This window comes from Carcharodon carcharias, chromosome 29 (genome assembly GCF_017639515.1).
Source record: "Carcharodon carcharias isolate sCarCar2 chromosome 29, sCarCar2.pri, whole genome shotgun sequence".
Lineage (NCBI taxonomy): Eukaryota > Metazoa > Chordata > Chondrichthyes > Lamniformes > Lamnidae > Carcharodon > Carcharodon carcharias.
In genome coordinates, this window is record NC_054495.1 from 471,211 (window position 1) to 483,590 (window position 12,380).

The 12,380-nt window shown below is 47.0% G+C and overlaps 1 protein-coding gene across 3 annotated transcripts; it reads right to left on the minus strand.

The window, feature by feature from the left end:
• Positions 1 to 305: 305 nt before the first annotated feature.
• On the minus strand, positions 306 to 11,167 carry LOC121271087 (CD276 antigen homolog). 3 transcript variants are annotated; one of them, XM_041176830.1, is made up of 6 exons: positions 11,052 to 11,167; positions 10,138 to 10,192; positions 5,854 to 6,198; positions 4,470 to 4,508; positions 3,606 to 3,717; positions 306 to 1,539 (listed from the first exon to the last, which is right to left on the minus strand). In XM_041176830.1, exons 1-6 carry the CDS (start codon positions 11,103 to 11,105, stop codon positions 1,536 to 1,538), a joined length of 609 nt encoding a protein of 202 aa, XP_041032764.1. In that variant the 5' UTR covers positions 11,106 to 11,167; the 3' UTR covers positions 306 to 1,535. The 3 variants fall into 3 exon arrangements, with proteins under 3 accessions (XP_041032764.1, XP_041032762.1, XP_041032763.1); XM_041176828.1 differs by having other exon boundaries at positions 306 to 1,610; positions 11,052 to 11,164; XM_041176829.1 differs by lacking the exon at positions 11,052 to 11,167 and adding an exon at positions 10,852 to 11,045 and having other exon boundaries at positions 306 to 1,610.
• Positions 11,168 to 12,380: the final 1,213 nt, after the last annotated feature.

Here is a 12,380-nt window from a genome sequence, read left to right on the forward strand (position 1 = left end):
CTCCCACCTGGAAGGACAAGGGCAGCAGATGCATGGGAACACCACCACCTGGAAGTTCTCCTCCAAGCCACTCAACATCCTGATTTGCAACCACATCGCCGTTCCTTCACTGTCGCTGGGTCAAAATCCTGGAACTCCCTCCCTAACAGCACTGTGTTCCTACAACACATGGACGGCAGCGGTTCAAGAAGGCAGCTCACTACCACCTTCTAAAGGGCAATTAGGGATAAGCAATAAATGCTGGCCCAGCCAGCAACACCTACATCTCATGAATGAATATTTTGAAAAATAACAGGAGACAGTGAAAGTGTTACCGCTCTCCAATTTGTGAATGGGAGGCTTTTTATAAAATTCAGTATTTATTTACTGACAGTTAAAAATTCCACAGCTGAATATCTGTGATTCAATACAAATTCAGCTAATTTATCCCAATAATAATGCATACATCTGAAGTGTGATTAGGTGCTGCCTGAAAGGGCTGTGGAAGTAGATTCAACAGGAACTTTCAAAGGGGAACTGGACAAATACTTGACGGGGATATAATTGCAGGGGTCTGGTGGAAAGAGCGGGGAATTAGGTCTAAATGGATATAAAGTCACTACAAGCATGATGGGCTGAATGGCCTCCCCTCTATCATTCCATGGCTCCACCTATCCAAGGTTTGCATTAAAAACTGTGGATTAAAGCGAGAGTCAAATATACAAATGCATAATTTTTGGTCACAGGCAGTTTTAATCTGTAAACAAGTTAGAATCAAAATTCTGGATATAAAACAGGCACTGATAATAATGTAATAATAATTCCAAAAGAAAAGTACCATTTAAATATAAATATGTCTGCATAATACATATAAAATATTTAATATATCCATTGACTAATATGACCAGAGTTGAAACTAAAACTTCATTGTGTTAATAACCATTCTAAAAATATAACGGAAAAGTAAGATTGAAAGAAAAGGATATATCAGCATATCTTTGGCCAGATGCAGAGGGAATTTCTGAAGCCTCTTTCCACATTTACCTCCATGGGAGCAGCATCACTACAAGGACTGCAGTGCTTCAAGTAGTGATGGACAATAAATGGGGCCCTGGCAGCATCATCCACACTGAGAACAAGTGAATACATTCACCAGAAACTGCCTGATGCTCCCACTCACTCATCAATAGGATTTTTTGGAAGTTACCATCTCACACGGAGTGATTAATGGGTTACACAGCTAAAGATTGTCCTGTATGTTCCTGAGAGTTTGAAATACTTGGACTACTTTTCCAGTAAATGGAAAATACTTCCACAATGAGTTTCCCTCCCGTTTGTGCAAAATGGGAAGTGATTGTTGGTCCCAATCCTGAGCTCAGCCTTTCCAACAGGAATCACTCGATAACCACAAATACTGGGCTGATTTTCCCCTCCCTGACCCAGGCTCAGTGCAGTGGAAGGTCAGTTAGTGCTGGGCAGTCCTGGTCCCCAGAAGGTTTTGTTCTCCAGCCGCTCCATCCTGATGCTCAGGTGTTGTTGTCACAAGGCCCCGTGCTTCACCTGGACAGGTCAAAGGGACATCATTAGGTCCTTCATTCTGATTGTTGGAGTGTCGATTTTGAACACAATTCCTAGGAGAGAAAAACCATCACTGTGACAACGTAAGACGCTTCATTTTGAGTGTTCTGGTGTCTATTTTGTGTGCTGGTGTCTATTTTTTTTCCTAGGACAGAAAAACCAGCAGATTTCAGGTGACATTAAAAGAATCCAACACTTTGGACAAGTGTGTAAAGGAGCCGTTCAGGAGCACAGACCCGATTAAATTACACTCAACATCCTGGGTACCAATGGCAGCTGGAAAATGGGTCACAGGAGCTGCACGGTGATGGAGCGCAGACTGTAGAGGAGAGCAGGCTCACAGGGAAGGCAATGGGCAAGAGCTGGACACTCCACAGGAGCTGTGCTGACTGACAGAGGGAGGGCCAGGGGATAGAGTTAGAGAACCCTACAATAGTTTCTGCTCCCACTGTGTGGGGTGTATGTGGAGACAGGCGGTGAGCACGGAGATGTGGATATTGAGTGAGCGAAGGGAATTCGAGATGGCCTTCCCAGTGACTGAATCATCTAATATCCGGGTTAAAGGGCGGTGGTTTGGAAAGTGCAGGAGGAGACTGAACAACAACAAATTGTGTTTATATAGAACCTTGAACAGAACATATCCTAAATGCTTATGAAACAAAATTTGACACTGAGCTACACAATGGTTCAGGCAGTGAGGTAGGCTTTAAGGAGCAAATGGTGTTGTTGGGAGGTAAGGAAGAGAGACAGACACAGACACACACAGACAGGCAGAGGTTGAGGGAGGGAATTCCAGAGTTTGGGCCCAGGTAGCTAAAGGCTCAGCCACCAATGATGCAGCGATGGAAAATCAGGGAGTCTGAAGACACCAGAATTGGAGGAGTGCAGAGATCTGAGGGTTATGGGGCTGAAGGAGGTTACACATGGGGAGGAGTGAGGCCACAGAATGTTTGATAAAAGGGTGAGAATGTTAAAATCTGTCTATCTCAGTCCTAAATAAATTCAAGGATGAACAGCGGCAGATTTACAATCAAACCCTTGTGGCACGGGACCCCCCAAACAATAGGGGAGTGGGGGGAAAGGGGGGGAGTGAGCGAGTGAGTGCTGAACTGTTGGAAGTGCTGTCTTTCAGCTGAGATGTTAAACTGCCTGCTCGGCTGTCTAGCAGCCTCCTGTGCAGCGAAGTGTTCGGGCACAGCACGCCGAAATTATTCACTGAAAACCAGTTAAGGTCTCTGGGCTCTAGCTCGGCCAGGCAATGCACTGTGGGCAGCGCACAGCTACCGTTTTCCGTAGCCAGCCAAGGCATAAGTCCATAAGATGCTGGAGCAGAAATAGGCCATTCAGCCCATCAAGTCAGCTCTGCCATTCAATGAGATCATGGCTGATCTGATAATCCTGAACTCCACTTCCCGGCCTGTTCCCCATAACCCCCGATTCCCTTACTGATTAAAAATCTATCTCAGCCTTGAATATACTTAACGACCCAGCCTCTACAGCCCTCTGCAGATTCACAACCCTCAGAGAAGAAATTCCTCCTCAGCTCTGTATTAAACAGGCGACCCCTTGCTCTGAGAGTATACCGTCTGGTCCTAGACTCTCCCACAAGGGGAAACAACCTCACCGCTTCTACCCTGTCAAGCCCCTTGAAGAATCTTTAATGTTCAAACAAGGTAGCCTCTCATTCTTCTAAATTCCAATGAGTACAGGCCCAACCTACTCAACGTCTCCTCATAACAAAAGCCCCACAAGCAGCTGGTAACCATGTGTCAATCCCACCGTCCATCCCGGAGTTATGGCCCGGAAAGCAGTACTCAGTCTCTGCGCCATCCTGCAGCCGGGCAGAGAGCCAGCGGAAGGGCACTCGCACCGGACTGCGCAGGATGACAAGCTGGAAGTGATTGGATAATGCTGCTCAACGATAGGGTGGATTGAAGCATCCTCACAGCTCAGTAAATGGACAGGTTTAGATGTCAGCAATATTGAAGAAAACATTATAAAACAAAAACAGGATTAAAATGGAAACAATGAAACATTCTTCAACTCACCATTTTTGTCGCTTTTGGAATACGCAAACCACAATTCCAGAAAGCAAAACTCCAGCAAAAAAACCAACAAGAACTCCAATTCCAATTCCAAATTCAAATCCAGACCGTACTCCTGTACAAAGTACATGATGTAGAGACAGAATGAAGATATTAACAGACTGGGACACAGTAACAAAATTAACAGCAGAGACCTTCAGCACCTAGTGTTTCAGAACCAACCCCACTACAAACAGATCCCCGGTTAATTCTAGACCTGGAGGGATGTGGGAGGTTAGATACAATTATCACACACACACCAGGCCACCCCACAGCTTCTTGCACACACACTTTGTCCCACAATGTGATGGATACATGCTTTCCAATTGAGATAACTGGACACTGACCAGCAACAAACTCCCTTCAATTAAACCCAACTGTCCTTTGAAATAGAACGTGAATTTTAAATTAATTTGCAGATCAGGAAAGCCACGGGATTGGGTGAAACACGGATTTACACCCAGGTCAATATTACTCTCCACTGACATCAACCAGTGTTACACCAAATCCCCTCAGTTTCCCAACAGGAGGGTTCGGTTATAATTGTACCGAGACTTTCCACACAGAATTCCAGAATGCTAGTGGGAACAGGAATCCTCAGAGTTTTGCATCTGAGAGACAGGAAGGTGAGATTCAAACAGAAATAACAATTCCAGGTAGTTTAAGGACAGTTACAGGTTACAGTGATCCACACCATTCACTCTCACAGAATCATTCTATGGTGAAATACCACACAGCATTTCAAACCTTCCATGTTACTACCTGTCTCTGCAGCATGTTCAAACGTAAGAGCTGAAAACAAATGCAATAGTTTAGAAACAGATTTACCTGGTACAGGCGTGGTCGGTACAGGTGTTTGATCTCGCTCTAAAGAAAACATCATTTGTTTAGTATTGTGTGTGAAACAAACTGCAGAAGTGTTCAAAGACTCTATCGGGCTTTAGGGAAACACATCCTGGGAGGAACGAGACTTGGTTCAAACTGATCGGGAAAGGTCAGGAACAGGGTCGGCAGAGTGAAAAATCCAACAGGATTGCATTAACTGTGGGGGGTAGAATGGAAGTTTTCCAGAGTTACCCTGAGCAGGATCATTCCCAGCAGCCTACATCCCCCTGTGGAGAGAATCCTCCCAGCATCCTGGGTCTACTGGGATACACTTTCAAGGTAAGCGCACTGGGTCTTGTAAAGGCTGCCTGAGAGGTGTGATGGGCCCCACCTCCTGCACCCCAACATCTGGAGACAGACAGAGCTCTTTGCTGGAGAGTGAGTGCAGCTTGATAGCTCCATTAACTCCTTCCATCACCCAGTTTGACCGCTCTGTCCTTCAGGGCTCCATCAGCTTGGTCAGTGATGGTATTACTGACCCACCTTGGTGATGGACAGTGAAGTCCCCACTCAGTACATTCTGTGTCCTTGCCACTCTCACTGCTTCCTCCAAGTGGTGTTCAGCATGGAGGAGTACTGATTCATCAGCTGAGGTAGGGCAGTAGGTGATAATCAGCAGGAGGTTTCCAGGTCTGTGTTTGACCTGAAGCTGTGAGACTTCATGGGGTTCACAGTCAATGTTGAGGATACCCGGCACCACTCCCTCCGGACTGTATACTGCACCTCTGGTGGGACTGTCCTGCCAGTGGGACAGAATATACTCAGGGATGGTGATAGAGACTGGCATTCAGAGTTAATTCTGTGAATATGACTCTGCCAGACAGCTCTCCCAACTTGGACATCAGATGTTAGTGAGGGGACTTTGCAATGTCAACTGGCCTGGGTTTGTCTGTGTTGTTTCCTAGTTCGATGCCTGGGGTGAAGCTAGTGATGATTCAGTTTTATTCTACTCTTTCTTTCCAATGGTTTGATATCAATTCATTTTTAACTGCCCTCTGACCTCCTAGGCCAGCTTAACCAACCAGGTTACTGTGGGACTGGGTAAGGACAGCAGGTTTCCTTCCCTCAAGGGACATTCGTGAACCAGTTGGGATTTTACAACAATCCAACAGCTTCAGGGTCACTTTTATTACAACTAACTTTATATTTCCAGATTTTTATTTAATAAACTGAATTTAAATTCTGGAAGTGCCATGCTGAGATTTGAACTCTCATCCTCTGGATTGTTAGTCCAGGCCTCTGTATTACTAGTCTAGTAACATAACCACTGAACTACCAAACCCATACAGAGATTACATACAGAATACCTGAAGCAGAAACCTCTCACCTGTCACAGAAAGATGGATGATATCAGTTTGCTCTGGTATATAACCCACAGCTATCCTCTTGTGAATGTCACATAAATACTGGTTCTGGTCTGACTCCCTGAGGTCAGAGATCAGAACTGACCAGTTGCCTTGTCCCAGTTGATCTTTGAACAGGTTTGTTCTGTTTCTGAATCGTGGATCTTGTTCTGTCAAATCATTGTTCCGAGTGATGAACTTCTGCAAAATTTCACCCTTGGCTGTCTCCCAGATCACCAGTAAATCAGAGACTGGGGCATTCCCTTTGTAGGTACAGGGCAGTACAACCTGCTCCCCAAGGAACCCAGAAACTGAGACAGGTGAGTAACCTGGAAAAGATTGAAAGTATTTATCCATAGATATAACCTCCCTGCTGGTACATTACATCCCAAGTTTCACATGGTTACACTGCGATGCTCGATTGACAAGAAACACTGATCAGTAACTCACTGCTTTCATTTCTGTGGGAAGATTAAAGCTCAGGAATTAAGGGCCTTCAACTAAAACCAGCTTGTGCTGGAGATTTGTAAGCACAGAGCAGCTGGACAGCACTTTCAATCACATGTTTTTAATTTGTACACATGCTGGGAGAACACATCAGGATATTGGTCACCTCCCATTGGGAGAAAAATCACAGACTATGGGCTGCACAATGTGAGGTGGAGCTCAGGAACAGAAAACTGACCCTGAAATGTAAGATTGGAATCCCCAGTCCTGATGACTCTACTCCCCATGCTCTTGGACCATTCCCAGTTCTATTTGATCCCAGGACGGTCTCAGACTCCTGATCCCAGTTCTCATGACCCCATCCCAGTCCCACCAGATCCCAGTCACCCATCCCTATGTCACCCAGTGTTGCTCAGTGTCCAAATCCCACTCTTCACATCACAGGGGTTAATCTGAAGACATTAACTGCCTTCCTTTCAACTCTCATGATCATTATTTTATGAATAAACTTTAGTTTTGGAGAAAGAAATCTGAATGAACATTCCAAATCATTTCAAAATGGTCATTACACAAAGAACAATGAAATTCAAATTTGACATAATGTTGCACTTGAGATACCTCAATACCACCGTGATACATGTGATATTTAATATATCAAACCAATGTCTAGCATACAGCCCGAGGGGTCTATACAATTCCCAGCCCCTCTGTGCACTCTGTCTGGAAGGTCAGAGACAGTGACCTTGCCCCATTGCATCTTTACGCCGGCTGCTCCAAGCAGTCGTGCATGTCTCAGCACGTGGTCCTGGACCTTGGAATGTGCCAGTCTGCAACACTCGGTCAGGGACAACTCTTTGCACTGGAAAACCAACAGGTTTCGGGCAGACAAAAGAGCGTCTTTCACTGAGTTAATGATCCTCCAGCTGCAGTTGATGTTTGTCTCAGTGTGTGTCCCTGGGAACGGCCCGTAGAGCACAGAGTCCTGTGTCATGGAACTGCTCAGGATGAACCTCGACAAAAACAACTGCGTCTTGTTCCAGACCTTCTTTGCAAAGGCACATTCCACAAGAAGTTGAACAACGGTCTCTTCCCCACCAAAGCCATCTTCAGAGCAATGGGGGTAAGCCACCTGGCATGTAGGAAGGATCTGACGGGGAGGACCTTTCTCACCACCAGCCAAGCCATGTCTTGGTGCTTGTTGGAAAGTTCTGGCGATGAGGCTTTCTGCCAAATGCCTGACAGGCTACACAGGGAACCATCCAACAGGATTCATCATCTTCTTTTCCCACAGGGCCTCAAGGACATTGTATGCAGGCCACTGCCTGATGGGCTTGTGGTCAGAAGGCATTTTCTGCATAAACTTCTCCATGAGGGACAGGTGGTACGGCATGGTCCAACTATTTGGAGCGTTCCGCGGCAGCGTGGCCAGACCCATCCTTCACAACCTCTGCACAGATAGACACTTGCTGTTTGCATACCGAGGGTCTACGCACAACTTGATGCTACTACACAAAGATGGCCAGCAGGATGAGGGCGATGTTGAGCACATCTTTCTCCCACCCACACCTCTCTATCCAGAGCCTCTGGCATCCCCATGGACACAATCCATCTTTGACCTCCGGATAAAAAGTTGAAGGTGGTTCGGCTGACCACTGCTGCACAAGATCAGGGTATGGGCAACACCTGCGCCATGTACAGCAATGCCCAGAGGGCCTCACACCTCATAATCAATCCTCTCATTCCCAGATCCTTCCTGATGGACTCAGCAAAGGATTCTATGCAACAAACAAACAGGATAGGGGAGAGAGGGCAGCCCTGCCTGACTCCAGATTTCATTGGAAAGCTTTCTGATTCCCTCGCATTGATTGAAACTACACTAGTGATGTTTGTGTAGAGCAGTTGGATCCAATTGCAGATTCCCTCCCCAAACCCCATTTTAGAGAGTACATCCACCATGTAGGTGCGCGTTATTCTGTCAAAGGCCTTCTCCTGGTCCAGGCTGATGAGGCAGGTGTCCACACCCATGTCTTGTACATAGCCTTGCACTACTCAGGGATGAGATCTTCCCACAGGGTACAACACAGGTCTGGTCAGGCTGGACATCAAATCCAAAGCAGAGGTGACCCGATTGGCAATGAGCTTGGACCAAATTTTATAGTCCACATTCAGCAGTGAAATAGGTCTAACATTTCTAATTTCCTCCCTTTCCCCTTCCAATGGTAGATGGGGGTGATGATGCCTTTCCTCATGGATTCTGACATGCTGCCGGCCAGAAGCATACTCTCGTACACTCCCAGGGCCGGGCTGCGCTGGTTGTGTTGCCGCTCCTGGTTTCCCAGGGCCGGGCTGCGCTGGTTGTGTTGCTGCTCCTGGTTTCCCAGGGCCGGGCTGCGCTGGTTGTGTTGCTGTTCTCACATTCCTGGAGCTGGGGGACGTTGGCAGCAATGCTGCTCCCGGTGATCACTGGGCCCCTCGCCACCTCTGGTGTTTCTCAGCTGGGAACCCTTGGACTCCTTTACGGCCTTGGTGCTTTGCTGTTTTTCTGGTTGGTAGAGATTTTTCGGCCCTTCCTCGCCTGAGAAGCAGCTGCCACTGGTGTCTGCTTGGGATATTTGCCGCTACTTGCTTGGATAGCAGCTCTTCCCTTCTGTAATCTTTTCCTCTAAGTTTTTTCTTTTGATTGTTTGTTAGCCTCCTTGTTCTGTTGGTGCCTCCTCCAGGTTATGCTGGAACTGTATAAAACTCTGGTTAGGCCACAGCTAATGTATTGCGTGCAGTTCCGGAATCCGCATTATAGGAAGGATGTGATTGTACTAGAGAGAGTGCAGAGGAGGTTTACCAGGATGTTGCCTGAGCTGGAGAGTTTTTGTTATGAGGAAAGATTGGATAGACTGGGGTTATTTTCCTTGGAGGAAAGGAGATCGAGGGGGGATATGGTTGAGGTGTATAACGTTATGAGGGGCAAAGATAGGGTAGACAGGAAGGAACTTTTCCCCTTGATGGAGAGATCAATAACCAGGGGGCATTGATTGAAGGTAAGGGGCAGGAGGCTTAGTGGTGATGTGAGGAAGAATTTTTTCACCCACAGGGTGGTGGGAATCAGGAACTCTCTGCCTGAAAGGGTGGTAGAAACCTTCACAACTTTTAAGAAGTATTTGGATGTGCACTTGCGATACCATGGCATACAAGGCTATGGGCCGAGTGCTGGAAAACAGGCGTCAAATAGTTAGGTACTTGTTTGACGCAGAGTCGATGGGCCGAAGGGCCTTTTTCTGTGCTGTAGACCTCAATGACTCTATGAGCACCCGCTTAACAAAATAATGCCGGTCCGCAGGTACCTCGGTCCAATGTCTTCCCTGTCACCTGAACAGTTATCGGCAACCTCTGGCCTAGTGCCTGGTGCTTTTCCGTTAAGCAGGTGCTGGAGATTTTGCTGTATCAACGACATTAGGGCTAAACCAGAATTAAGCTAAGACCAGCATTAAGATCCACTAAAAGCAGCAGAGCTCAAACTTTGTCTTTGTTGCTGTTTTCTTCATCATCATCATTGTCGTCACTTTGAATTCACCATCAAAATCCATGCAAAAAGTTTCAGGTTCATGATGTGTAATGTGAACCTACTGTGTCCAGATCCCACTGTTCACATCACAGGGGTTAATCTGAAGACATTAACTGCTTTCCCTTCAGCTCTCATGATCATGGTGTGTCCACTCCCTCAATGGCTCCACTTGCAGTACACACAGCTCCCTAAAGCAAGATGAATTCCTGATTCCCCCTCCCTTTGATCACTGCTGAAATGTTCCAGCAGTCACAGCACTTACCTGAAACAGCAGCAACAACATTGAGCAACAGGAGTAGTTTCTGTAAGTTGTGTCCCTGCAACAAGAAAACACAGTTACCCCCTTTACAACAGACTCACTTCCTGATCAGGTTGATGACTGAAGAGGAACGTAATACGCGCATGCGTGGGTTTGATCCCCGCCCCCTGGGGAAAAGATAGAATCTGCGCATGCGGCCCGGAGCTGGAGAAAGAGCCCGGGCTCGGGAGAGCCGCATGCGCACCGAGCCGGCGGAGAATGAATGGCTTCTCCCGCTGCACAAACTGAGACTGGCCCGGAGTTGCTATTAGCAAATACCTGACTCTCGCTCTTTGTCTGTCTGTCTCTCCCTCTGTCTCCGTCTCTCCCTCCACTCCAACCTGATCCTCATCATTGCTCCGGTCACTTTCCCGACTTTTTGGATAATCACACACTGTCTCCAGTAACAGACCCTCATTCCCAGCCCATGGTCGGGTCTGAACCCTGGGCTCTCCCTCCCTCCCTCCCTCCACCCGGGACACGGGCTCCAGTCCTCAGTCTGAGCCCTGCAGCAAGGGGTGAAAACTGTCCAATAATCCCGGTCAGAGAGGATGAAGTGTCCCCGAGTCCATCCAACAAGGAGCCGGAGAATAAAGAGCTGAATCCCGGTGAAGATAAAGGAAAGTTTCCCCCCCCGGATCCCCCTCCCTCCCCCCGGGTGTGAGACACTGACAGTACCTGCAGCTCCTTTCCATCCATTCCCCGAGAGAGGGATCCGCTCAGAGCCGGGGACAGGGGGACAACAGGAGAGGGACAAACGGGTTAGAAACACAATCCCGGAGGGAGAGAAATAAAATCCGCCAGAATTAAAAATAACCGGATGGTATTGAAATCAGTAAAATATCAAAATGAACAGAAAATTAAACCTCAGTTACAACCTGAACATAAAACTCAAACTCCACGTGAAACATGAAGGAAGCCAAAAGTGCCATGCGCTGGGCAGGACCAAGGCTTCACAATGTGTGTGGGGGGGAATTATTATCATTCTCTCCTCCCTCTCTACCCCCGGGTCTGAAGCGAACAGTTTCCCAGGAGCAGGGCCTCGAATAATTTATTCCGTACAATCCCTTCAGGGGAAAAGCAGCTTTGAAGCCGGCTGTTCCTGACAGAGACTGGAAATTGATCACACACCCCCCGCCTAACTCACAGATAATGGAACAATCCGGTCTCCGCCCCAGTAATGACCTAAACTCCCAAAGGTATAAACGTCATTTCCGGGACAGAGACTGGATGAGTCCTTTCAGGGTTAATGGGGTATTCGCATCTAACCCAACCATCCGGCGATGATCCTTCATTTAATAATTTTTATTTCTAAACTTATTAACATGTTAAATTGGTTCACTGAGAATAAACCCAGAGTCTGGTTTCTATATTAAAGGGATTCAGTGAGAATAAACCCGGAGTCTGGTTCATGTCTAAAAGGGGTTCTGTCAGATAAACCCAGAGTCTGGTTCCTGTATTAAAGGGATTCAGTCAGATAAACCCAGAGTCTGGTTCCTGTATTAAAGGGATTCAGTCAGATAAACCCAGAGTCTGGTTCCTGTATTAAAGGGATTCAGTCAGATAAACCCAGAGTCTGGTTCCTGTGTTAAAGGGGTTCAGTCAGGTAAACCCAGAGTCTGGTTCCTGTATTAAAGGGGTTCAGTCAGGTAAACCCAGAGTCTGGTTCCTGTATTAAAGGGGTTCTGTCAGATAAACCCAGAGTCTGGTTCCTGTATTAAAGGGGTTCAGTCAGGTAAACCCAGAGTCTGGTTCTTGTATTAAAGGGATTCAGTCAGATAAACCCAGAGTCTGGTTCCTGTGTTAAAGGGGTTCAGTCAGGTAAACCCAGAGTCTGGTTCCTGTATTAAAGGGGTTCAGTCAGATAAACCCAGAGTCTGGTTCCTGTATTAAAGGGATTCAGTCAGATAAACCCAGAGTCGGGTTCCTGCATTAAAGGGGTCCAATGAGAATGAACCCAGAGTCTGGTTCCTGTATTAAAGAGGTTCAGTCAGATAAACGCAGAGACTGGTTCCTGTATTAAAGGGGTTCAGTCAGGTAAACCCAGAGTCTGGTTCCTGTATTAAAGGGGTTCAGTCAGATAAACCCAGGGTCTGGTTCCTGCAGTAGCCGATTTAGATCTGAAGGGGTCCTCCTGTTGTTTGGGTGGCTGAATGTGCTCTCTATATTGGGGTTAAAATGCGCACATGTTCGTACAACGAACGCTC